At 40.1% G+C, this 26996-nt stretch overlaps 3 protein-coding genes across 7 annotated transcripts; all 3 read right to left on the reverse strand.

The window, feature by feature from the left end:
* Nucleotides 1-4422: 4422 nt before the first annotated feature.
* c18h2orf42 (chromosome 18 C2orf42 homolog) lies at nucleotides 4423-11102 on the reverse strand. Of its 2 annotated transcripts, XM_069513410.1 has the most exons (9): nucleotides 10973-11102; nucleotides 8600-9775; nucleotides 8355-8477; nucleotides 8061-8165; nucleotides 6943-7047; nucleotides 6492-6599; nucleotides 5942-6042; nucleotides 5224-5386; nucleotides 4423-5149 (listed from the first exon to the last, which is right to left on the reverse strand). In XM_069513410.1, the coding sequence occupies exons 2-9, from the start codon at nucleotides 9732-9734 to the stop codon at nucleotides 4905-4907; spliced, it is 2085 nt and encodes a 694-aa protein (XP_069369511.1). In that variant the 5' UTR covers nucleotides 9735-9775; nucleotides 10973-11102; the 3' UTR covers nucleotides 4423-4904. The 2 variants fall into 2 exon arrangements, with proteins under 2 accessions (XP_069369511.1, XP_019937219.2); XM_020081660.2 differs by lacking the exon at nucleotides 8061-8165.
* A 1363-nt stretch (nucleotides 11103-12465) lies between these two features.
* On the reverse strand, nucleotides 12466-21873 carry LOC109626389 (cytotoxic granule associated RNA binding protein TIA1-like). Of its 4 annotated transcripts, none has more exons than XM_020082291.2 (12): nucleotides 21661-21873; nucleotides 19243-19339; nucleotides 18683-18781; nucleotides 17289-17343; nucleotides 17059-17146; nucleotides 16735-16810; nucleotides 16469-16574; nucleotides 15579-15677; nucleotides 15410-15494; nucleotides 15182-15305; nucleotides 14879-15024; nucleotides 12466-14467 (listed from the first exon to the last, which is right to left on the reverse strand). In XM_020082291.2, the coding sequence occupies exons 1-12, from the start codon at nucleotides 21870-21872 to the stop codon at nucleotides 14329-14331; spliced, it is 1326 nt and encodes a 441-aa protein (XP_019937850.2). In that variant the 5' UTR covers nucleotide 21873; the 3' UTR covers nucleotides 12466-14328. The 4 variants fall into 4 exon arrangements, with proteins under 4 accessions (XP_019937850.2, XP_019937849.2, XP_019937848.2 ...); XM_020082290.2 differs by having other exon boundaries at nucleotides 14879-15027; XM_020082289.2 differs by having other exon boundaries at nucleotides 15167-15305.
* A 1055-nt stretch (nucleotides 21874-22928) lies between these two features.
* On the reverse strand, nucleotides 22929-26642 carry dtwd2 (DTW domain containing 2). The gene is made up of 6 exons (XM_020081646.2): nucleotides 26401-26642; nucleotides 26075-26165; nucleotides 25330-25424; nucleotides 25044-25242; nucleotides 24427-24555; nucleotides 22929-23729 (listed from the first exon to the last, which is right to left on the reverse strand). Exons 1-6 carry the CDS (start codon nucleotides 26562-26564, stop codon nucleotides 23550-23552), a joined length of 858 nt encoding a protein of 285 aa, XP_019937205.1. The 5' UTR covers nucleotides 26565-26642; the 3' UTR covers nucleotides 22929-23549.
* Nucleotides 26643-26996: the final 354 nt, after the last annotated feature.

Consider the following 26996-nt stretch of genomic DNA (forward strand, 5'->3'; position numbering starts at 1 on the left):
CAGAAAATGCTGACCTCTGTAAACTGATGATTTGTGTTTCCTCGAGGTTTTCCCCCTTTTTAATGTTTGAGCTTTTGCTCAGATAGAAAGACACGAAGCGCAGGACTTGCGTGCATTTTGCTGTCACCTTTCTGACCTTATTATTACACAGTTGATGGACAAAGACATTTACAGTAACTATCAGTCCAAGGACGCTGCAACAACAAACCCTCACAGTGATAAGAATGAATGGGAGCTTGTTGCTCTGAGCTATTTTGTTTCAGATCCCTTTAAAACTAAAAGAAAAGTTATGTTTATTCAATGTTAAGTATCCTGGAACTCTTGACTCTAGTATTTGAGTTAATCATATGAGGGAAAACAATGACTTCCATTATTAATGGTTGTCCTCAGCCAGTTTATTTGTATATGGAAATTCTGGACAAGGGATTGGTTTTGCATGAGAACACATTTCATTTGAAACACAGATACGTTTCATGGAGGACATACTGACATAAGGTAACTTTGTTTAGCTGATATTCATCTTTATCTTTATGTGCTCTGGCCTTCAATCCAAATCCAGTATACTTCAATGTTTTTAGCCTAACAAGCAGAATGGTGCGAGGGATGGTATGAACCTCAGAAGATGATCACGGTGTCCACACTACTCCAGAGTTTTAGAGCCACTAACACAGAGAGGTTTGGAAACACCGATGACTGTTTGAGTGTCAAATCTTCAGGTCTGGCACATGCGTGACAACAACAATGGCGGAGTAATTAGCAAAGGCGGGAAGGCAGACAAAGACAGGAAGTAAAGTGAGAGAAAGACACACAAGGAAAAAACACAAGGGAAAGAACTCGAAATGTAAATAAAAATAGAAATTCAAAAACCAAACACAAGTCCTTAAACACAATGAGCAAAACAAAAGATAAATCTGTCCACAACCAAACACATCAACAGTCCAAAATGTCTATGAAGTGTGATAACAAATTTTCTTTTTTTAAGTAAGTTGACATTGCGTGAAATTTTATAATTGTTTCTTTAATTATAATGATCAAGACGTCTGCTGTGCCTGAACCAAAACTACAAGAGCTGTGAGAGTGAACCGAAACAGTAGTTAGAAGTTAGAATCTGAAAAACCTAAATAGTAGTTTTATAAAACTGCAGGTCCACTTTTTTCTACAGTTGTTTGTTACACTCTAAATATGAAATATTGGTGGGACTAAGTACATTTACTCTTTTAATATACTTATATATGTTTTGGATTTATACTTTAGATTTATTTTCAGTTACTTTTACTTCACTAGATATATTAGCCTGCACTTAAATATGGTACTTAAGTGCATTTGTGTACATTTATTTGTACTTTTACCTATAAACGACCTCCACCACTGATTATATTTAAGACAAGTAAGGTAACTACTAAGTGTAACACAGTCAATCACTCACAGTAATTACTGCAATGTGCATTATCCTAAAACCATTATGACATTAGAGGACAATGAAAGCAGTGTGTGTGTGTGTGTGTGTGTGTGTGTGTGTGTGTGTGTGTGTGTGTGTGTGTGTGTGTGTGTGTGAACAGTAGATTAATGACCACACACCAGTGTTCTGATGAATGGGAGTTGGTGCTGCTGGGAGAGTGAATGTTTACAGCACAGTACTGTGTGAAATAAAACATGTGGTGTGGGTTGTTTCCAAATGATCTAACTCCCTCTCAACTTCTGAATATCAGTGAGGAGCTGGACAGCGAGATGCATAGTCACAACATGGTGCAGCAGAGTTTATAAATGTTGACTGGTGAGTTGTCCGTGTGGATCATGTGGAATGACAGATCTGGAGGAAGGCTGTTGGCTCAGTGCACGTCTGTCGCCTGGTGTTGACAGACGTGCAGTCGTGTCTTGGCTGCTTCCATTCACTCGATCACATAATAACAGAGAAAGACGGAGCTGCCTCGGCCATGAACTTCGTTATATTCCACTTGACATGTGGTTGTGAGAAAACGGCCCAAACCTAACATTAGTTTCCTGCTGTCTATATATTCCTGCCGTGCTTGCGGCATTGCTTCACGGATTGTGAAGTTGGCCCTTTCTCTGCAAATATCAGGTGGATTTGCCAGGAAACTTTGTAGAGATATGCATGGTCACCAGAGGATGAAACTTTAGGGATCTCTGACTTTTTAAATTCTTTCTACATAATTTGAACCACATAATATCCTCTTTACTTCTTTGTGTGGCCAATTATTGTAATTATTATTTTCATTTTAGTTTTTATTATTATTATTAGATTTTAAGAAGAATTTTTGAATAAAAGAAAACTCATGTTCACTTCACAAGATTTCTAGAAATTTAACATTTGTAAAGATTAATTTAATTGTTTGTATTTTCTTATGTATTTAGTTCCTTATTGAACAAATACAGTTACAATACAAAAAATATTACATGGAAAGAAATACACTTTTTTTTACAGACATACTGTATACTCTATAATTCAATGTAGTTTAACATTCAAGACTGATAAGCAATTGAATACTCCTGTAACAAATGTATAATTTTGAACTGATATATTAATTTACAATTGTGTGGCATTTACGCTTGAAAAAACAACAACTCTAAAATTATACTTTAAAATATGAAAAGTGTTGGACACACTTAAAAAAATACTTCAACTGGTAGCAGATAAATTAATAAAGATGGTTTAACTTTTATTTTACAACTTCTATTCATGCAATTGACAGGTTTGATTTGCAAAAATGTACTCGTGTGCTACCAGTTGAAGTTTATTAATCGTACAGTCAGTGAGTAATAACTTTATAGTAGCTTTGTTAATTGAAAATTGGAGGAGGAGCAAAAATCTTAATATAAATAACAAAGACCTCAAACTCAAAAGAATTAGATGAAAAACAATCAAATGTCATTGCATCACCTTCAATAACTGAGTTTCTCCCTCTCTCTTTTTTCCCTCCTCCCCTCTCCAGCCTTCACTGCCTCAGTCTTTAAAACATCTTTCAAGTGATGGAGGAAGTCTCCCCGTCAAAACTTGCTCTCTGTTTCTACCAGGAGAGGATTGATGCATCTCCCATCTCTCTGTGACTGACAGAGCATGTAAACAGCTAAATGCCAGGCTCAGAGCTGTCTGGCAGCCGGGGCCCTTGTGTGCAGGCAGAGGCTGCACTCACGCTCATGTCCTGGGGGCCTGTGAGGGAGGAACGAGGGCCGAGGGCTGGCGCTGTTCTCAGACGCCTACACCCCTGATGTAGATGCTCAGTGTGCAAAGCTGCTATTCTGAGCCTTGCATGTGATTTGTCGGCATTAACTCGTAATCTTAATTAATTCATGAACATTTGGAGACATTTTGGAAGCGTGTGTGATGCTTCCTGTGGTATGTCTCACAGCAAGTGTGTGATTCCTGCCTAGTGACGCTCAGAAGGGAGGACACCTGATTTTTGTTAGTACAGTTTGAAACATAAAAACAGAGACACACAACAATGATAGTTTCCATATTACTTGCAGTTATTCCACTGTCTCCATTTGCCTGCTTGAGAAGCCTTTTCAGGTCAGGCCCCTGTTTGTGAAGACAGGCTGATGCCTCCACCTGCTGGTCACATTCAGTACATCCACAGTCTATGAGACAGAATAGTAAAAATGTACAGGTGGGGAAAAAACACTGAAGGTACAGAAAACAGAAATACATTTCAGGCAACCAACAATAACACAAAACGTTTCAAATATGTTGGCATCCTCAAATGTATTCAGTTAGAATTAAGATATCTTAGGAAATGAAAGAAGAAAATTAAAAATAATGAAGGACTGCAATTTTTATGTCTGTGCAATGCATTTCACTGTCTATATTCTCACAACTGGATATATTCTGTTTACACTGTATTCTATTATAATTTTCAGATTTTCTTGCATTCATTATATTGCATATTTACTAATTTGTCACACTAATATCAATCTTTGCAGGACATTTCCCCTTTGTGAGACGAATAAAGGATCATATCTTTAAATACATAGTTTGGTTTCCATCCATCCATCATCCATACTATTTTATCCTTTGAGGGCAACAGGGGAGCTGTTGCCAATCCCAGCTGAGATAGGGCGAGAGGCGGGGTACACATGGGACAGGTCAGCAGTGTATCATCATTCACAACGACAGTAAATGTATGCAGACATGTGGTGAGCTCCACACAGAACAACTTGGCTTTGTTACACTTTTTGTCAAATATTGAATAGTTTTACCTCTAATATGTCTTTGACAAATAACATGCAACGAGCCCCAAATACACTGATCCTCATAAAGGCTCATTTACCAAAGAACTTAGGAACAATTAAATAAATCTTTAATGTGTTTTATAAGAATATCATATCTGTTTAGACATTTAATCTTTATCTGTAAAGCCGAGAGGTGTAGTGCAGTTGTATTTAAATGGAAATACTCAACACACATTTTTGTCCATCAAATGTATTTTATTTTCCTAATCTTCCTATAGAAAACAAAAAGGACAAAAACATATTTGAAAGTTTAAACGCACACATAGGTTGTTTTCACTGTTAGGAAAAGTTATCCAGTCTATTACCTTTAGTTTTAAATACTTCCCTCCAAAAATGTCCTCAACTGGTTTTATGATCTGTCTTTGACTTTTTTAATCAATTATCTATAAAAAAAATAACTTTTTAAATATATAGTCTCTTTAGTTTGTGCATATTCAGCATTAAGGAAAAGGCATTAACATGAGGACTCCACAACAAACAAATACCGTTAAACAATATTATATTACATGACTGTAATGCGATTGATTATCCACAACTTGCATAACATAACATGGATATATGAGTCACACATTTTTCTAGACGTCATCTATATCAGACGCGTTACAGTTAAAATCAGGTGGTTAACACAGTAAAACAAGGAGGAGACTGGAGGACCACTAGACAACCACCTGAAGGATGTCCACAGCCTTCGAGTGCTTCAATTGGCTGGAGTCTGACTTGTTGCGCCCCCCTTTCTCCGGCGTGCTCATTTTCTCGCTGTGGCTCTCTGGCTGACCGCTCTTCTGGTGGCCGAACTCAAAGCTGATCCTGAGCTCTCCCATCTGACAGCGAGGGAGAACATCCGGGATCCACTCGATCACAAAGGGACTGGCCTCCTTCTGATCTGCCGCCGTGCCTGGTCCTGGCAGAGACACCACAGTGTGAATGTGTGCAGCTCTACAGCCGTAGGCGTCACAGCTGGATACAGTCACTCACCGACTTTGAGGAAGGTGCGGAGCTCCATGGGTCGTATGGCCTGAGGCCGATCTGTCCTGCAGCCCTCTGGTAGTTCTGGTTTGGGCAGAGGCTCGGGACAGTGAAAACGTGAATAAGAGCCATCTATGTTTTTCACAAAACTCTGATAGAGCTCCAGAGGCAGCTGGCGGCCAGACAGTGAGGTGGAGAGAGAGAGGAAGGAGAGGTAAGAATGTCAAAGTCACTGAAATCACAGTTTTACTCCACTCTGACGTTTGTAAGTGTCGAGTTCTTTTTCCAAATTGTTTTACAGGCACAAATACAGCAACTCATTTAATAACAAAATAACAATGAATGCAATAATCGAAAAGGAAAGTGTAGCTCGTTGCTGATTGGATGGACACACTGTCCACGTGTTTTTCTGTTGACTTTTTGTGGTTGTGTTCTCTTTTGATCTGCAGCCCTCAAAATGTTGAATCAACAGAGGTTGGTATGCCAGGCGAAACCCAGGGCTAAAAAAGTTTTTTAATCATTATGCTTGAGTCATATCTGAAGGCAAAGTAGATGAATGTTATTTGTAATTGACTCATCTTCTCTTGACAGCAGCAGTGTTTTCAGTCTGACTCAGAAATTCAAACTATAAAAGCACTGGACACAGTATGAAAAGTGAGGGGGACATGTCCCCTCGTCCTCAGTGGAAATTACACCCTGGCATAAGAACAATGAGGCGAACGTTTACCTCTGGAGTGTCGAAGAGGCGTTTGACCTGCATGAGGTTGGTGATGTGCCAGGTGTACTTGGAGAAGGAGCCGAGAGGAAGTCCATCGTTTCTCACGAAGGCTGACGTCCACACAAAGAAGACACAAAGAAGAGGGTCCATATTTATTCACATGTTTGTGGTCTGATTATTATTATTATTATTATTTTTGTGTTGGAATAAGAATTCAGATCCTGCTATTAAAGCAATGTAAGATTTGCTCTCGTACACATGTACGTTTTATATAAGCTACTATATATACATACACATATATACTATGTGTCAAAATCACCAGCCCATTAAAAACATCCATAAAGTTTTTACTGTCAAACAACTTAAAACAACTAAATTGTGTTGCGTTACACACCAACACAACAATGCAAAAGTAAAAGTATTACAAGCAAAATATACATGAAGTATCAAGAGTAGAGAAATGTGACTGACATAGTATTATATATATGGCATTATTAGATTGTTGATCCTGTATCCTTGCATCAACACACATGTTATATTTTACTGTAAGTTTTCCCACCTGTTGTGAAGTTCGGCAGCCTCCTCTTCTTTGATCCGAGCGACAGACGATGCTGCAAGGCGTTGAAGAACTCCTGAGGAATGTGGTACACCAGAGGTTGTGGTTTCCCTGATGGATAAACGACAAAAACAACGTTTCACTGTGAACGAACAATTAAAGGTCGTCTTCCTGCACAGATTTAACAATGAATAATGCTTCATGGTGATTAACACCACAAACCCTTGGGTTTCAAACCTGCTGTTTCTATTGGTTACAGTAACACTGTAGTACTGTATGAACACAGTAATGTGGAAACACAAACAGTCAGACGATCAGATGGGTTTTAAACAAAGCCTGAGGTTGTGTTTACAACAACATCTCAGTTGCTTTGCTCAGAGTTATTAGAGCTGATATCAGAGCTTCATATCTAACGGACTCCTACATGAGGGATATCGATCTTTTTTAGCTTTACCATCAAACTGGTAGTGCATCGTCTGGTGGATCCTCTCTGTGACACTGGCCAGCCACTGATGGAAACCCAACGTCACCGTGCGCTCGTCCACAGCCTGCGTACCCCCTGAGACATAAACACACAGATCGGATGATCAAACAGCACAACAAGCTCACATTCATTCACTACTTTATTTATATATGTTACTCAAAGATTGATTTAAAGGGCTGAGGTTTTTACAATCATGGAAGCCAAAGTATGAAACTTATCAATAGAAAACATAGGGAAAATACAGATTATTAACTGGCACTGATAATATAATAACCTTGAATATTAAATTATCTAATCTTTAAACATGACCTGAACCCAGATAAGTAGCTGAAAGCAGATACATTTAATTCCTATTCACCAAAAGTAATATCTTCATTTCACACATAAGATCAATGGTCTGAAATTGTACTACGTGGATTTTCCTGAAAGTTTTTACTACAATCACATGAAACAGATTTTATGACAAAAACTAGAATGGCAACATATGAAATCACATTTCATTTCACTAGATTTAATATGTTTTCTTTATTTACCCGCACCAAGGAAGTCATGTTTTCATCTGTGTTGTTTGTTTGTTAGCAGGATAACACAGAAACTACTCAACGGATTTCCATGACATCTTTTGGAGGGGTAAAGTACGATCTAAAGAAGAACCCATTAAACCCATTGGTGAAGATCTAGGATTTTGTTTTTGCAAGATATTGATCTGGGTCCAAACCAAAATTGAATTGGTCTGTCCCTGACTCAAACCACATCCCTCCACCAAGTTTTGTTGGTTAATCCATCCTGTAGTTTTTGCGTAATCCTGCTGACTAACGGACAAACATAATCTCTCTGCCCATAGAAGGCTAGAAAAATAAGTTTTATGGCCTTTTTTCTGAAGATCTGCAGATACTTTGGTTGTGTCAGTCATGAATTAAATGTTAAACCCACACAGTTCTTTTCAGAAGTGGATGAGGATTAGTGCTGCAAGATTAGACAGAGGGATGATACAGATAAAAGCAGATGTCTGAGATGATGTAACAGTCAGATTTAAGCAGCAGGAAGAAGACGATAGAGGGCGTGGGCTCAGTAGAGGAGGGCAGCACCTGGAGCCTTCAGCCCACCAGCCCACTGGGGGGTTCTCCTCTGACAAGCTCTCCTCAGGCCGGAGGCTGACGCTCCCTCTCTCCCAACGCCAGAGGCAGAGGGCGCTGAGGGGGGGGGGGGGCGCACAGAGGCAGGAAATAAGAAGAAGGGCAAGTTGGGGAGAATAAGACAGAAACAGAAAAGAAGGAAGGACAATGAAGATTCAGACAAACATGCGCTGCAGACTCATCCTGCATTTCTGAGTGATTGATGCTCTGGAATAAATCTTTCAGGAGGGATTAAGATGAAATCACCAGAGAGAGATTCCTCCAGGCGAACTTTCTTTGCTTTGTGATGAGAGATGGCTGCTTCGGCCTGAAGCTGCAGAGGTTTCTCACTGCGACCTGCTGAACCACTGAGAGAACTTTGCTGCACAGCTAAGAGGAAAAACATGGAGAGGAACACAAGAAAAAACATAAGATAAAGGAACTGTTTGACAATTCAAAAGTTCAACTATTCCTTTAAAATGGAAAATGAAAATCCGGCTCAGTTACTGTACCAGTGGGCGTGTAGCCGATGAAAGGAGCAAACTCTGCAGCCAGTTTCTCATCGCTCGCAAAGGCGCACACGCAGGCGTAGAAGTGAAGGCAGGGTTGTGGTGTGGCCGAGCTGGGAGGAGAGTGAAAGCTGGTGGCCCCACCTGCTCCATCAACACCAGGTCTGCTTCTTCTGCTGCTGCTGCTGCTGCTGCTGCTGCTGCTCACCTGGCAGGCACAGTGGAAAACACTGTTCTGCTGCATCTCTCTGCCCTTTCTCTCACTCTTGCAAACCTCTGACAGTCCACCCGCACCCACAGTGAGATGCAGGAGGCCCAGAGGATGATGGGAATCCGTGTGGCACTTCACCACCAGCGTGTCTTTTGAAATTCGCTGCACCAGGGGTCCCGGGGACTCTGTGGCCAGCCTCCACAGCTCCTCCCTGGCCTGGATGGAGGCCTGCAAACCCTCCAGCATGGAGCTCTTTAAGGTCAGCGGCGTCGCACGGCTCTGACACTCTATGGCTTGTTTGATGTGGATACAGAGGCTGTCGGAAGACTGCTTGGAATTGGCCGCCGCTGATTCTGCCTCGCCCTGGTTTGACCTTTGACCTTGTCTGCAAGAGGGCAGAAAGCAGCGGCCCAGGTTGATGCGGGTCAGCAAAGTCGCGCCGTCACCAGTTGCTATGGCAGTATCAGTAGGAACCAGCTCAACGAAGCCCAGCTGTGTAGCTGTGGCTCCTCTTCCTCTGTGACACACTGAAAACACCTGGACTCCTCCGCCTGAGCCGCCGCCCAGGACTCCTCCTCCGTCACGCTCCTTCCCAACTCTCTCCTCGCTGTCTATTATCACTTTCACCACCTCCACCGCACATTTCTTCCTGGTTCTACCTCCCGCTGAGGCATTTCTGAGCGATACCCCGCAGGCCTTGTTCTTGCAGCTGAGGCCTCGGGTGCCGTTGTAGACGCCACACTGAGGACACTTGCGGATGCCGCGCAGGGTGGCCCTCCCCAGGTTGGAGAGGAAGGATGGAGTCGTGGATGTGCTTTTCCTGCCGTCTCGCTGTTTGGCTGCCAGGTTGGCCTGAGTGATCAACGTCTGCGAAGCGGAGGATGAGACGCCGCTCGATGAGGAGGGCACCGTCACTTCAGTCTCCATTCTGCTAGTGAAAGTTTAGCTGGAAGCGACGGGATGTGAACCTTGTCAAAAAGGGGAAAAGGAAACAAGGAGATGATTTTGGCTGTATCACTCATGACCTTTGATCATGAGTCTGATGTCAATGATTTCATATTGTGCTGCTAAGAGTTTTATCCAAGACTGAAAGTACATTATATTAAAGACACAATCAATTTTAGAAGATTACAGCCTTCTATTATGATTATTGTTGTTTTCTTTATGCAGTTGATTTATCTCTTTCTGGACATTTTGCGTGTTTGCATCTGTTCTGCAAAAAAAACACTAAAATCAAAAAAGAAAAGTTAAAACTTATTATTCAGGATGATCATGTTACATTATTGGATCATTAGTAGTAAAACATTCACATGCCAGCTGGTTCTGGATGGAGTAAATGTCCCCTGCTGCTGTATACAGACCTGCAACCATGAGATGATTAAAAATAATAAAATGAAATAATTACTGTGAAAAGTGAATAATTGTTCGAAAACTTTTTGAAGCAACAATGCCAAAACATGTACTGGTGTTAAATTATAATCATATTATTCAAATTCATTTATTATATATTATGATATAATGAGATTAATTGAAATCATTGGGTTTTGATACTCAGACTAAACAACACATCTGAAGATATAGAAAGATTTAACAGGCCCTTCTCACAATTTCCTGACATTTTATAACTGAAGCAAATAATCAAACAGTCAATAGTCTGCCGATAATGGAAATAAACTGCAGCACTAACTGTGTATTAATCTGCAAATAATCATATTTTTGATAGTGATCATGTGTTTTGCATGTTTAACCTCAATTTTAAAAGTATCAAGAATAGGAGCCTACAATATAAATATTGCAGAGTAACAGTAATAATATGTTACTCTGAAATTAAACTATTATAATAAGTAAATATTCATTTAAATCTGCACATGAGCAGAAATCTATAGTAAATGACTTTCTACAACTATCATCGATTACTGATAACTTATCATTGTCATCACTGCACACTGTACAAATCTCATTTTCCTGCAGGAACAAAATATAAAATTGAAGTGAAGAATATGTGTTTTCTGATGTATGATGACATGATTAAACTTTAATGAAATGCACACAGCCTTGTTAAGTTCAGGGTAGAATCCACATGGCTGTTTCCACGCTGCTGCTCGCTGCGGACTCACCACCTGTGTGACACGTGCGTGTGAGTGGCAGTGAAATGTTGGAAGTACCTGTCTCCGGCTCTGTTTGGTCAAACCAGCTTCACTCTGGCTCCAAATCCGCCTCGACCGTCGCCATTGCTCCTTACATCCCGACAGCCGCATTGCGCCTGTAACGACACTCCCCATTGGCCGGAGCGGGTCACGTGAGGAAGAGACAAGCGAGAAGGGCGGGGTGGGGGGAGTTGACACCGTGGGAGCGGTGGATCATGGGAGCTGTAGTTCACACGCACTGATGGCTGGGTTTGCAGGAAGTTGAAAGATGGGTGAAAGAAAAGAAGTTTTCATCTTGAAGTGAGTAAGTTCTAAAAAAAGATTAGAGAAAATGCTCAAAATCTAGAGACATTTGAAATGTTATATTCTATATTTAGACTTTATGTACGCAGATGTTTCATATTAAGAATTAAAAAAGAATCAGCTATAATTATTATGTCCATGACCCATCCACTAACATGGAGGAGGCAGGGTTCATAACCTATACTGCAGATGATGCCTTGGTTTTTTTTGGGGGGGGGGGGGGGGCAGCAGCCAAGTCAATCATGTTTATACAGTCTATGTGATCTGGACCATCAGTGTTTTCTCAGGTTTGCATCTTAATCAGTCTGATAGATTTCTTCTTTCTGCTGAGCCTCATTATCTTTTGCACCTGTTTGGCCTCCTCTCTACACCTCATGTCTCAATGTAATACCAACTCTGAGCAACACAAGCTCTTCACTGCACTCTCCAGACACCTTTAGAGGACTTACACCAAATTAAATATTAATATATACCCTATACTTGAGTCATATCTAAAAGAACTGCATTTCAATTCCAAAACCAAGTGTTACAACAGTTGTCAGATTAGTTTTATCCAGGACACGTGCTGGGAAATTACAGACCAATAAGATAAAGCAATATAAGTTTAATTTCCCATTCATATAAACGTCAAAAGGCTATTTCAAACCCACTTAAACCTCCAGGACAATACTAAATCCTCCCATTTAAATGTTCTCTACCAGACTTAAAATGTAAGTATGAGAAATGTTTGACTGAATGTTGCTCAAAACAATCAAAATTATCATCACAGTGTCCTCAGTGGTGTCTACAGCCCGGCATTTAATGGTATAATAAAGATCAACTGCAACTCTTCTGTCATTTTTTAAGCAAATTACCAAATATTCAGACTCAAACAGAATACGCTTGATCTTACAAAGCAAAGCAAGGTCAGGCGTCCGACATCAATCACCCTGAAATCGTGCAAAGCTTTTTCTGGAAATCTTACAGAGCAAATTAAGAAAAATCTGCTTGTCCGGTTTATAAACAACATATTTAAAGTTATGTAATGTTGCAGCTATACGCTAAAAATTGGAAATCAGATGTTTGTTACTAGGCCTCCTTAAAGAAAAAACACCTGGAGTATAATGGCACAAGGAGACGTCTCTCCCTCCACAAGTTACGTGACAACAGTCAATCCCATCAAGTGACGACACGTTGCGCCTGGTTGTAAACATCAGATGCAAACAGTGTGAATGTGAGCTGTTTGAAGCATCAGCATTTTTAATGGGACAAAGCAAGAACACAAACCATGAGACTGAAGCATCAACAGAACTTCCCTTCGCCAAACATTGGTTGAAAACATTCTCAGGCATCCGCCTTCTTTCCGGAGATTTTTGGTTAAATTAAAAGTAACTCAATGACAATAAGGCAACACAATGGATGTTTCTACTATATTAAAAATAACGGTGGCCTCAACAACAATCTGATCCTCGTGAGGTTGTTTCAAACACTACAAAAACAATCGTTATTTAGGTTTAAAATAGAATAACTTAAGTTATGCATTACTCGTCAGTCTAAAGGCTGATTGCATTGCATAGCAATGCAGCTTGTCCTCCAAGCTTATGGAAGAATCGAATGTTGCACTGTCTGTCCTGTACACGGACTGGCACTGGACAGGGGCGCTACTGTCAAACAGCTGTTTCTGGAATCCACTTCCCCAACCAGAAGCAAGCACGCTTCCTTTATTAACATGTTGTCTTTATACAGATTCAGTACAATTGAACAGACTGTTTGGTTATTTACATAAAAACAGACTTCCAAATGAAATTACAAAAGAAGGTGGAATGCAAAAACATAAGAAAAACCCTAGTATTTCAAATTTTGCGAAAAGATAACCTTAAGTATTTGTGCAATAGTCGTCTGCCTAAAGTAAGGTAAGAGTGGCAGTAGTCCCTGCAATTGGTTTTATTTGAGATATTGAAAATCTAATTTTAAAAAATAAAGTTGACAGTTGACAGCCACTTTGTGTTTTATAAACAAACATAAAGGTTTCACATGTCACAAGGTGTCACTGCAACGTTTCTTTATAAGACAGTCCTGAAATGAAACAACAAAAAAAGGCAAAAGCTCTTTATACAATGTCATCGTTTTTAAAGTTGCACAAAAGAAAAAGGGGGAAAAATGACTCTTTTTTTTCTATTATATCTGGAGCAAAAAAGGAGGCGTAGTCCTTTTCTTTCTCAGGGGAGAGATGACCTGGACGTTGTCTTGTGTGTAAAAGCATCAGTTCATGCACACACACGTAAGCACACACACGATTCGTATCCTCAGACTGGACGCTCAGTCTGTTCAGTCCATTCAGGGAGATGAAGTGAAGGAGCGCTGAAATGTGACTCATCTTTTTTTGTTTTTGTGGTATCCGCTTTCCCTCAACCTGCCTATTTCTACTCAGTGATTCCCTACATTTCACAGAATGACTTAACAACACCCTGAGAACTTGCTTGGACTCGTGTTTCACGTCAGCAACGGGTGGACAGACCAGACAACAGTGGGAGCGAGATGTTCCAATCGAGCAAATAAAAACAAAACAACAAACACCCCTTAGTCAACACTCATCTTTTGGCTGCGTTGCATTATAATGGACTATTTGAGTATTTTCTGTGGCAAACTTTCTCAACTCCCTCCCTGTATGATTGTTAAACACTGGTATAAAACTCTGCCCTTGCTCTTTGGCTCTGAGGGGCTGAAACAAACAAAACCTGCTGTTCGACTATAGATTATTTTAAACCAATCTGTGACAGAAATATCAATCATTTTCATTTGGCCGCTAATCTGCGATCATTAGAAAAATGCACCAAATCATAAAATGGGCCCAGGAATGCACAGTGCATTAGCATTAGCTGTGTGTGTTCTGGAGTGGAGAGATTTCGTTACACTTGCAGATTTGGGCAGTGGGTGAGGTTATGAGCTGTAAGGCTGATAAAATGGCGCACCAGCCTGCCTAACGGAGAATAATTTCATGTGGTAACAGAGAGAGCACATCTAATGCACTTCTTCCCCAGCAGAGTATCATCCTTTGTGACCTCAGAGGCTTAGAGAGAGGGCTACTGTGATCAGTGGGTGTGGTAGCCAGCAGCGCTCATGCCGGCCTGGTTGGTTAGCATCGTTCCGTTGACTCCCTGTCCGGGCTCTACCATGCTGCCGTTGCTCACGGCGCCCACTCCAGTCCATCCGGTACCAGCATGTAAATGACTGTGAGAGCAGAGAGAAACACACAGTTAAACAAATAAAGTCATGTGGAGCCAAGTTCAAAATACACGAAATGGTCAGATCGCTGCACAGTCGACACTACGCAGCTTGCTGTCTTGTGATCCCAAGTCTTGTAGGCATTGTGAGCTTTGACTGTAGCTGTATCCCCCATTTACATATTGATTATTTATGATTAAAACTAAAATCAGGCAGCACAATTAACACTGCTTGAAGACTTGAGGCACAGCAGTGAGTGAGGAAAGCAGAGAGTCAGTATGTCAGTAATGTGCATGCAGACAGGAAGTATGGACTGGTAGCTAAGAGATAAACTGATTTGAAAAGAACACCGATATTTGCAAAACAAATTATTTGCATGTGTACTTCCTCTGCTTCATTCTCTCTTCTGGTACTCACTTGTAGCCCTGCTGATCCCAGGTCTGTCCATAAACTCCGTAGCTCGGCACCTGCCATCCATTGGGCACATATTGACCAATCTGCTGCGTGTTACTGTACCACTGACCCCACTGGCTGTAGGGCTGCGCTGCGAAGCTCACCGTGTTCTGCTGACATAGAGAATGATATTTTAAGAATATCAGATGACAGGAGCCATGTCAGGATTTCACAGTCACTAGAGCAGTGTAATTCAATATAAGGATTTCATGGTGATGATTAAAAGAAGTTGAGGGTGATCCTTGTTCATACCTGTGGCATATGTACCTGCTGAATGGGGCTAACCATGTCTGTTGTTTCTTTGCCCCAGTAGCACTTAACAACATAGCCCTCTATGGACGTGCCATTGACAGAGACGATGGCATGAGCTGCTGCTTCATGGGAGTTGAACCTGCACGCAGAGGAGAGTGCAGAAATCAAGTTATTCTATCTAGATATTAGGGTTATATATATTTATAGTATCATGTAAGCAGATCAATCAGAAAGTGATCTAACCGAACAAATGAGTAGCCTTTGTCGGGGAAAACACGGATTTCCATTATTTGCCCGAAAGGTGAGAAGGTCTGTCTCATAATTTGCTCTGTGAACAAAAGAAAAAAGGTCAGTATTTCATTTGTTTCTAAACCTGCAGCTTGATTTCATGGACAAACAAGCTGTGACTCACCTGTGAGACCTGTTGTGACTCCTCCACAGTAGACGGTGCAGTTGCTGGGGCTGGACTGGCTCACCACCTCATCAAAAGACAGTTGCTTGGTACTGGTTGCTAAAAGAGAAGACAGAGCAGCTTAGATTTTATCTTGTGTGTAAATAAGACCTTTTACAACACATTCATTTGGAATTGATACCTGTTTAAAAGTACAACTGGACAAAGTATGAAAAATATAATGGACATAAACCAGTAAGAATATTAAGGCCTGGAGTGACTGATAGAGTGCATGAGTTTATCATCATATTGAATTGCAGCCCTCTGAATCCAATCAAATCGTGAGGTGCCTACAGATTCCCACCCAGCACGGACTGGCACACTTAAATGAAGTATATATATATATATATATATAATATATGACATCTGTTTAGTATGTACAACTAAATTGTCATATATACCATTTTACTAAGTTTACAAAGGGATCTACAAACAGATAAAGTGTGACACTGGTTTTCAAGTAAAAATGCAACCTTGGATAACTACTTCCAACTTCAAAATAAGAAATCAAAATGTTGTTCAAAAGATTTGGTACAGATGTTTTTATTTCAATGTTAAGACCAGTGCTACCACAAAGATTTATTTAAAAATGTCCAGCTTTGTTACAAACTACAATTTCCTCTGTGCCATATACTGAAAAAGAATAGCGTCCATAATCATCCATATTTCCTTTTATAGCAGTGAGTGAAAAATCAGTGTTACCTGGGGGGCACATAAATATCTGACAGTAGTTGAGATACTTCTGTCTAAGCAGATGAAACAGATCTACTGCTGGATCTACCTCTCACAGTTCATCTCCTTTTGTGCACCACTGGTCAATCTAAATCTAATTACTCTAATTACAGACTTACTTTCATTTGGAGTTTTAGGAGCAGGCTTCCTCGTGGCCCAGTTGGTCCTGATCTGCCTGCCTCCCAACCACTGCCCTCCCATCTGCTGTATGGCATTCTCTGCATCCTGATTGTACAGAGGAGGAAACGCACAGAACAAACTCCTGGGTTATTGACACCAAATGCAAAACATTTTACTGTGAACCCTGGCTCCGACTAAGTCAACAAACAGAACCTGCTAATGTTTTGTCAGTCCTCTAACACACAGGCACTACTGACACACTTACCCATTTGTTGAAGAAGGACACAAAGCCATAGCCTTTAGATTTACCTGTGGCCATGTCTTTCACCACTCGACAATCCCTGTGGACAAATATAGACACAGTTAGTCAACAAAGTTCAAACGAGGCCTGAGCATTCAAAATGCATCACCTAACAGAGTCACATTAGGATTTAGCAATTTAATAAAACCTCTTGAAAGAATAAAGCTCTTTTTTCTGACCTGTGTTTTAATTTGTTTTTGTTAGAAGTCAATAGTTTGGGGGATGACAGGCAGTTTAAAGGACAGAAAACAGAATTGTACAGACCAATAATCATGAGAAAACACTTACGATATTTTCCCAAAAGGAGCAAAAGCTGCTTTTATGTCATCTGTGGTAATTTCAGGACTTAGATCCCCAACAAAGACATGGAAGTGACCTAAAAGAAACATCCAAATTGTACTTCAAGCAGTCATTCATACCATATCATTAATTTAATAATCAGAAAATTAGCCAACTGCCAGGTGAGACACAGTGCAACATTGTGATCTTGTTTCTTAATATTTAGACGTGCTACTTACTGCTTGTGTCTTTCTTTTGGCTGGTTGGCGTTGTGGCCCAGTTGACCTTGACCTCCTGTAAGAGAGACAGATGTGGAGAACGGGGAAGAGGAAACGGTGAGACGTAAAATACACTTGCAGAGGAGAGGAAGGTGCTTTTTTTCTGTGATTAGAGGTTTTGTCACACCACTTTTACTTAGGTCATATTTTGTGATTGAGAACTTTTTTTAAAAATGGTCTCTGTATGCCACACATGGGTTCTTAAAACCACCACTACAAATTGATTATTATCTAATTTTACATACCTTTGCATTAATTAATAAAACAGTCAAATACAGTGGAGAATAATCAAAGGGATTTTAAGATTTCACCTTCATAATCAGGAACATTTCACTCTCAGTCTAGAACAAATTTGGAGCAAAACTGAAGGAAGTAAGGTCCAAATAACAAGGGACTTACAAACAAGTGATTTTTACGAACTTGTTATACTCCTCAAATGGTCCTTCAATACCTGTTGAGGATAGAATATTTTCAACTGAATGTATTTTTCTTGAAGTTGCTCTTATGTGGATTCTATGTGGAAATAACTTTGCAAAAAGAACACACAGCAGTAAAGATGCAGGGGGAGAGAAGAGCATCAAGTAAAGTAGATCAGAGAATCTCACATGTAGTATGATTACACAGCAGGGCCACGAATAATTAATTCATACACAGATGGGAAACGCACTCAAGGAAAAACCTCATTAAAACAGGCGGCATAGAGCATGAAGTGAAAAAAAAAAATCAAAGTTGCACTTTCATTATTTTTGCATCTGTGTTAAGGCACAATGTAAATTACATTATGATTTTTATTAGTTAATGAGTTAAACTAGTTATGTAATTTGGAAAGAATCTACCTTTAAAGCTTATTACTGTTAAGCATTTGTTGAAACAAGATGCCCCATGGCTACACTTATATGGGGTCTCCTGCTTCTGCTTATATGAGAGAATACATTAAAACCAGTTAATAATTCATTACCATGGTCAACAAATAGCTTTTTAGGTTTAGGACAACAAGTTGCTGATTTTTCAACAGAATGTGTTTATACCATTAGAGAAAATCAACCCCCCCCCCCAAAAAAAAGGTTACTAACAAAACAAAATCACATTGTTTAGTTCTGATGTTTTCTGGACTCTTTACAGCAAGAACTTGATAGAGATCAGTCATGTTCCCACCCCAGCCATTTCAGAGAGTGCACAGACAAATAATGTGCACATGGGAATAAAGCAAATTAAGTGAAGTGGAAGAGGGAAATAACGAGTGATAATGAGTGAGATAAGGTTTAATAAGATACAAGCTTTTCCAGTTGCTTCATTTCAACCCTGCCCACCAAGCCTTGCCCCCGTGGACTCACCCAGGAGATATGATAGCTTACCTTACCCAGTATTTTCCGACCATTCATGGCTGCAATAGTGGCAGTGGCATGTCTATGCTCATAGAACTCCACAAAGCAGTACGGATCATGACCTGCCGTCTGGAGTGTACAGGAAAACACAAAGTAGTCAGTGTGGCTTCTGTGCAATTCTTAGGAAATATAATGACCTCTTTTGGCATTAAAATGGTGGGAAGTAAAGCTGGCTGGAACTGGTCATATTAGAGGGATTATTAGCTCAGTGGAAAAACACTTGACGAATGACAGTGAACATTTATTTGGATGCTCCCAGCCCCCACTCAGTAACTAAAGCAACAAACAAAATCTTAGTTTGTGTTACGTGTTAGAAATGAATGTACAGTTATCAGTCAACCAGTAAATATCAAAAAGCTCATTAGCCGAGGTTTACTACTGGAGAAAAGTTGTGGATCGACAGGATGAAAAATAGAGGAAACAAAGGCAGATTGTAAGAGCAGAAGGTCAGGTGCTTATTACTCATTTCTTAGAAGCAACACTGTTTTAGTATTTTCTAATGTGAGGAAAAAGATGACAACTGAACTCACATCTACTATCATTTTACAGCTCTTGCAGGGTCCAATTTGGCCAAACAACTCCAAGACGAGGGCCTCTGTCACGTCCCGGGACAGATTCCCCACATACCTAAACAGAAATATAAACAAACAGGAAAGAAAACACACAATAGTAATTGCTTAGCAAGTTGCTGTTTGAAAATCCAAAGTGAATTTAGACTCTGTGAAGAAGCTCTGAACTAATATTAGTGATGGAAGAAGTATTCATCTCTTATACTTCATTAACAATATCAAAATCCAAAAATACTTAATTTATCTATAGTGTTTCTGATAAGTTATTGGTGCTTATTTTTCACATAGTGACAGTAAACGTAAATGGCTGCAGCCTCTCTAATTTGAATATTGCTGGTTTTCTGTTTTTCATAACATATACAAAACAACACATAATGAGGTCAACAAGCATAAAGTCATCAAGGATTCTGGGAAAATGTTTTTTTCCCCGCATTAAACAGACAAAATTATTAGATTATTACTCAAGAAAAATGTTTATAGATACAATAATGACCAACGGCTCCACGCTAATATGTTCATCTCTGTTAAGATGGGCAGATTACCTCCATATCAAAACAATACTTGTCCATACTAACACCACTGGACCACATATCACACAACCATTAATGTACACAGGTCATGCACGATAATCAAATGTGTACGTTTTCGCCCGTTAATGAGCAAAACCACCGAGTTTTCAAAGTTAACGGGCGCCAGCAGTGTTTCTATTCTCTGTTCTAGGGGCTTGGAAACTCTGGAGCAGAGCGGATGCCAGATAGAAAGTACCTGTTTTAACGCATAGACATAATACTGTGGATGAAGCCATACCCTGCAGCCCCACAACTATAAAAAAAAGAATTTTAGCAACCCATATTTACACAAATGGCTCCTCTGCTATTGTCTCCCTATAATTTCACTTACTACTGCCACTGTCAAGTGTTGCTAAAATGGACCAAAACTGTTTTGTCAAAATAGAACAGACTAAACTCCAAATGGAAGGCCAGACAATCCCACATGTTTGGAACTCTGAATTATAAAAAAGGTAAGTAGTCTAATCATCTGTACAAATTGTACAAACTCATAAATATAAAAAAATTATAAAATAATTTTCCACATCAAGATGCATCCATCATTTCCTGTGAAATGTAATGGAGAAACTGCTTGCAGTGTTAAGTGATAACAGCAGAATGACTGCTTCTACCCCTTTAACCAGATCTCCATCAAAATTTAATGGGTTCTTCCCTGGCCCATTCCCCATCCCTCTCCTAAGTAGTGTCAATTGGTTCAGTACGTTTCAAACAAATCGGAAAATGAATCTTTTATTTTGTTAAACAAATACTTTTACTATTATATTATAATGTTAATGATCCAATTTGATGTTTCTAGTTTGCCAAATGCGATGATTGGTGTTTTTCTGTATCATACACGATAGTGAATAACTCTACATTGTCGATTATTGTGAATGGCACTCTGATCTGAGGGTTCATTATAGCAATTTTCTGTCATCTTCCCGTTTTAATTGAGGATAAACAATAATATCAATCAACCAACATCACATTCCTGCAAACAATAAAACAGCTACGATACAAATACAGCCATTTTTAGTCTATGTTTAATGTACGTGTAAATGCAAAGACAATAAACTCAAGGTTGTTTACAGGAAGTGATTCTGAATTCAATAACCACCTCTCCAACCTAATGTAGTCAGCAGCCGGGGGACAAGTATTATTGAAACACAGCTACTGACCTTGCTTTACCTCGCTGCTGGCTTTAAATAGACTTAACTTAGCGTGAAGGCATTTGATGAAAACAAACCATAACAGCAACATCTGGATTGGCCTTTGTTTAAAGTAGCTTGTGAGACAATGACCCATACAATTATATTCCTAGGCCTCGGCGATTACATGTATACAGACAAAGTAACGCAGAGGATGATACACCAAACTCCATTGAAACAGATGGTAGTTTAATGATCTGCCCATCCTATGTCTCTACCGAATTAATCAAATGCATAAATTAGCTAAATGCATGAAACGCAAAACGCACCAAACACTAATGAAGGAACAAGTCGACTCTTCGATCTGTATTTTTCAAGCAGCAGTGTGAACACACGGATTTTACAGATTTAGATTTGTCTGGAATTAGCTAGCTAGTTAGCATTAAAACCTGCTGGGGTGATCATTTGCACTGGTTAGATCAATACACTGTGTTTGTGAAATAATGTGATTATTTTAAAGCGTTTACAGGTTCAATGTGCTCGTGCAAGAGAAAAATAGCGTTTAGAGTCTTGAGCTCGGTCTGAGGAGACAAGCTACCGCTGCCTGTTACGTGACGAATACAAGTGGTTAGCTTGTTAGCTACCTAGCTAGCTGGCGGTACCGCAGACACACGCACACTTACAGGGTTTTGGGCTGGTCATCGTCCATTCTGTCACACTTGCTGGCCGAGAACAAGTCGCAACCCTGAGTGTAAATCCACGACTGTCGCGGGCAGCGGCCTGTGACACCGTCCGGTGAGTTTAATGCGCAGTGGAACTGATTTAGCGCCGCTGTTGTCTCCACGGTGAACAATGGGGGAAGCCGACAAAGATGGCGGAGGGACCGGGCCTGCATGCACCGCGCATGCGCAGTAGTTCATCGAAGGCAACTTCTGGCCACATTACAGAATACTGAGCAGAGATATCTCCAGTACACGTTCAAAGTACTTTTACTTTGTGAATACAGGAATGGAATTGTACATTAAAAAAAAAACCTTTCACACTGAGTTTACCGCAGATTTAAATATCTTTAATGTAGTGTTTTGTAATATAATAATTAACAATTATCGACTATTTACAAAGTCTCCACAGAACACACACTTTTACCTGTGCATAATGTGCTTGGTTCTGGTTTTAGTTTACATTTGCCTCACTTAAGTTTAGTCATTTTTGTATATTACTGATAAAATAACACTTTGGATGGATTACTTATTTCAATCTAAACCTGTAATGATACACCAGAAATGAATTGTTGCTTATGATTAATCAGAAACTTCCGACCACATTACAAAGTACTGACCAGTGACATTATAAGTACAGTAAACATTAGCAGTATTATCTGTATATCTGAATGTAATTGTCTTGTACATTGCATTCATTTGCAAACTTTAGTTAGCAGTTACTTTGTAGATTCTGTTTGATACCAATGAATGTATTTATTAATTTATGATGCATTATTATAGCTTTGGATGGGTTACTAAACGGGACCATTAGGTACAAGCCAAAAGTCAAGAGGTCATCATCTGCAAAATTTAAGAGACACATAGCAACTACTAAGAGATACAACTGTCTCCTGACTATCTGTCAGATATAGGCCCCAGCTCGTTTGGCTGTGGACATCCCTGTCTAAGCTGGTGATTACAACACAGAAAGCGCCACAGGGCACTTTCACCTCTCCACTTCTGTTCACTCTGCACTCCTCTAATTTCTATAATAAGCATGGCACTTACAGAAGTACACTTGATTACTATGGTAGTGGGCTGTATTAGAGAGTACAGGGTGACTGATGGCTAACTTTGTTAAATGTGGAGAAATGTGAAGACCTATTTAAAACCAGAGCAATTAAATAACAATTTCACAAGTCAAAACCAACCATGTATAAAAGTGTCATGGAAAACCAGTCAGGACAACATGGCTTTGATTTATTTATTACAAGATCACATTTCCGTACTTCCCAGCAGTATATAACAATATTTTTTAGGTTAAAATTAATCAAACTTTTTACAATTGAAATTGAATTCAATGCTTTTACTTTAAGACCATCAAGTACCCTATTACTGTATATTTAACAGTTCTCAAAGCCAAATTTGGAGAGCTTACATACAATTTAATATTTCCACGTTTATTTCACTTTTTTCTCCTCACTGTGTCTTTGGTAGTTCATCTGAGTGAAATCAGCCCTTCCAGATTTGAGCAGCTGCAGCCACAAACAGTAAAATAGAACACAACTACCAAAATGTTTATAAAACACAAGTAGGAATCATGTAAACTGTTTTAAAACAATGAAAGTCCAAAAACCTGACTAATTGTCACTCTATGACAATTCAACAACAGCTTTGTCATTAATTAATTTCTAATTAATGACAAATACATAAATTACATTGACCTGCTTCCAACAATTATTTTAAAAAAATTCCCCAAAAGTCCAGAGGTCACCGTTCCTGTACCGTGACGCTGCTGCACGTGGGCGATACAGTCTTGTGTAGTATATACAGAGATGAGTCGAGCCTCTTTTCTCTGCTCAGTCCCACTTTCATCTCGGGCAGATGTTGTGATCGGTCACAAGTTTCTCCATTCTCTTAATCTTGCGTTTGTTCTTGGGCATAGGTTTGTCGTACATGCCGTTCTTCAGTAGATGCTCCTTGCTGTGATGAACCTGAGCACCGTGCTCCAGCTGGAAGGAGCACAGGGCCTGGAGGGGCCTTAATAGAACCTGGACATACAAATGGAAAAGGGAGGAGTTAATACAAAATATTACAATACAATTATTATTAGAATTTACATTTGATATCATATTAAAAGCTAGGGTTAGACTGTTGTTCCAACTCCAGAATGTGCCTGTAATAAAATAATCCACTGATTAAGTGTAAGCAGTTGTATTATTTTAAAAGGCAGAATCTAAGTGCACAACACCCGTTAGCAAAGACCATAGGGTCAGCAACACTGGTAGTTGAGACTAATGCCCATAGTTTTCTTCTGGATGAGGACCATGTGATGGAAGTCATCACTGAATAGACCCAATCAGCCATTGTGACTGTTTACGTCATTGTTTCCAAACATCCCAGTTTTTGTGGCTCTAAAGCTTTGCAGTAGTGTGGACACCAGGTGACACCATCTGTAGCAGAGTTGATGTGTTTTCTAATGAAAATGTAGTAGTGTGAATGACTGAGTGGCTTTTCTGCTTCACTGCCTTTATTTGACAACAGTGGAGGAGACACAGAAGGGTATGACCTGCTACAAGGATCGCGAGGCCAGGAGTCAAACCGAAGATAAGCCCCCCCCCCCGTGCTTCACATTACACCCCCTCTAAATAGAATAAAGAGCAGCTAAACTGACTCTGTAAGTAATTACATATTCACTGTGCAATCTATGGGACCAAATACATATTTTCATACAATAAATCACATCACCTCTTGGATGGCGTCATTCTGCTCCAGGATAGACAGAGCGACAGCAGCACATTCCAGCGTGGACAGACAGATGTTAGAGGGTTGTGTGCGGATCACGTACTGACTGCACAAAGTCCTGTTAAGCTGCACCTGGTAAACCAAAGCAGAGGTCACCAGAAGTAGTGTGGTATTCTTACACTGTTGGCAATGGCTATGATGGATTAAAGTCTAGAAGTTAACAGATAAGCTGATGAACAGACAGCAGCCTGATCTTCAGATTTTTATTAAATAAAGTGTCTTCTGAAAGCATTTATGTTTGTCTTTTTATAGCAACAGCAAAGCATGTCTCGGTTTCTGGAAAGCATGCTATCAAAGAAGAATATCACAAAAAGCAGCAGCAATATACTGGCTTTTTTGGTGTTTCTTCCTTACAGCAATAGTGAGTTCTTGGTATAAAAGTGGCTATTGTCTCTTGTGAACAAGGCTTTTCTCTATAACTACTAAGATTTTATGATTTAAGCTGATAAATAAAACACCAATGGGACACAACAGAGGGGAAAGATTTTTAAACTCTAAGTTAACTTGAGACATTTCCTATTTTCTTCACCCCACACTGACATTGACACTTTGGTACAAACCTGTTTGGGCAGATGGAACAGGCTGTTTTTCAGGAACATACTTTTAGCCTGGTTCCAGGTGCCATCTATGATGATGATGTTATGTTTTACAGCTCCTACTTCCTGGTATTTCACTAACTCCTCCAGGTTTTGGGAACTAGGTCCTGGGTACAAGATCAGCGTCCTGCTGTCCCGACACAATGCAGCAAGCTCTGGGTGCCTGAGTGGAAATGAGATTTAGAGAAACACAGAGTTGTGATTTCAGGAAATCCATGTGTTATATTACGAATCAAACTCAACTCCTTACTTTTCCTCACTGAATCGCCTTCCAACTATGACATTGCATTTTCCTGGAGGCAAACAAGCAGCAAGTAGAGGCACTGTGCGAAGAACTCTGCTCTCCTGAAAGACAGAGTTTGACAAGTTAATTATAACCACAAACGTAAATTAAAGACATGCGAATGATTGCCATAAGCTAGGATATCTGTTTAATTGATAATACATTTACATGAAATATAGGCTGTGCAAAAATGGTAAATTAAATATATTTTGTAACCATGTGTTTTAACCAAAAAGAAGTAAACAACCCCTTCAATGAGCATTTCAACAAGTCAGCACAGAAACTGACTCAGGACAAATTTCAGTAATGTGAAAGTCAAAGGGTCTGTATTTGAAAAGAATGAATACGTTTAAACTTGTCTTATCGCTCTTAAACCTAAGGACTGAATTGGACTGTTGGGCCATGGTGGTGGTATGTTTTCTACTGAGCACTATATTAACCACATATATAACCTCGATGGAAATTATCTGCAGTAAACCTGGGACTTTGGAGGTGTCATTACACTGTAGTGTTGCTACTTTAACTTGAATAAAAGGGCCTGAAATCTCCTTCCACAACTGTATTTTGAAGCTAATGTACTTACATGATTCTTGCTGTTCTGGGTTTGCACCCTCATGGTTGAATGCACTAAGTCGCTTTGGATACAGGCGTCAGCTAAATGATACGTAATGTATAAAACACGCACGATCGCTTTTGATCCGTGTCAACTCACCTCTGCGGGATGCTGCACTACGTACAGACAAGTGGAGACCTCCAGTGGTTGCGGTGGTAGAAAGGGGCAGAGACACACCTTCTGAGGGCGACTACATGGGAGGAAAGTTGAAGACGTGAAGCTGTGACATCCCCATTACTTCCCAGCCTAAAGCCCCCTCTCTCTGTCTGTTTCAGCTGATGTGCAGATGCTCTGTAACGACATAAACCTGCTCCCTCATCAACGCATGCCACTGATCTGAGAGGGAGGTGGCGGGACACCCTGTACAACCGACCACACTAGCTCGGCTAGCTACATAGCATTAGCTTCTCTTGAATTCAGCTCACCGGCACCGTAAACACGTCGGTCTTCTCTCCTCGACCTCGACCGGGAGGGTGGCCAGGTCTCTGAAAGCGTCGACCAGTCCGTCTTCCGCGCAGGAGCTGTCGCAGCTTCCTGGTCCATTTTCCTCTGGAGACACGGTGGAGTTCAGACTGGGGACATCTTCCATGGCGGAGTTAGCAATATGCTAACTTAGCCAACTACTCAAACTCACCGGCTTTACGCTGTACCCACCAAGGTGGTCAAGGGCCCGCCCCCGTCGTGCCTCTGATTGGTTTAGCTCACAGCCGCGGCTCTGTGATAGGTTTAGAGAGCAGAGTGGTGATTGGCTGGTCAGAGTCATTTAAAGAAACAGTACACTAGAACTCTCCATCTCTCCAAATGGAAAAAAGCACATTTTGCAATAACGATTCATTTATTTGATCCCTGCATCAACTCAGCTAATCAGAGAAATCATGCCCATCAATGAGCTTTGTGACAGTTGTTACATGCTGCTTATCAAACATATGTTCATACTTGATATGATTTGTCTGCAGGGTTAGATGATATTAAGTCTCATCTCTTACCACACCGTTACAGTTTTGTACTAACAACTCCCTCC

The sequence above is a fragment of the Paralichthys olivaceus genome, chromosome 18 (genome assembly GCF_024713975.1).
Source record: "Paralichthys olivaceus isolate ysfri-2021 chromosome 18, ASM2471397v2, whole genome shotgun sequence".
In the NCBI taxonomy this organism is placed as follows: domain Eukaryota; kingdom Metazoa; phylum Chordata; class Actinopteri; order Pleuronectiformes; family Paralichthyidae; genus Paralichthys; species Paralichthys olivaceus.

Excerpts from the sequence above, each read along its gene's own strand:
- c18h2orf42 (XM_069513410.1), bottom strand. The coding sequence starts at position 9,734 with ATGGAGACTGAAGTGACGGTGCCCTCCTCATCGAGCGGCGTCTCATCC. Across the intron at positions 6,043-6,491 it reads GCTGCCGAACTTCACAACAG|CCTTCGTGAGAAACGATGGA; the intron begins GTGGGAAAACTT and ends TGTGGACGTCAG. Across the intron at positions 5,150-5,223 it reads CCGCACCTTCCTCAAAGTCG|GACCAGGCACGGCGGCAGAT; the intron begins GTGAGTGACTGT and ends TGTCTCTGCCAG.
- LOC109626389 (XM_020082288.2), bottom strand. The coding sequence starts at position 21,872 with ATGCAGGCCCGGTCCCTCCGCCATCTTTGTCGGCTTCCCCCATTGTTC. Across the intron at positions 16,575-16,734 it reads TGTCCTTCTTCAACAAATGG|GATGCAGAGAATGCCATACA; the intron begins GTAAGTGTGTCA and ends CTGTACAATCAG. Across the intron at positions 15,306-15,409 it reads AAAGGCTACTCATTTGTTCG|GTTCAACTCCCATGAAGCAG; the intron begins GTTAGATCACTT and ends CTCTGCGTGCAG.
- dtwd2 (XM_020081646.2), bottom strand. The coding sequence starts at position 26,564 with ATGGAAGATGTCCCCAGTCTGAACTCCACCGTGTCTCCAGAGGAAAAT. Across the intron at positions 26,166-26,400 it reads CCGACGTGTTTACGGTGCCG|TCGCCCTCAGAAGGTGTGTC; the intron begins GTGAGCTGAATT and ends CCTCCCATGTAG. Across the intron at positions 25,425-26,074 it reads TAGTGCAGCATCCCGCAGAG|GAGAGCAGAGTTCTTCGCAC; the intron begins GTGAGTTGACAC and ends TCTGTCTTTCAG.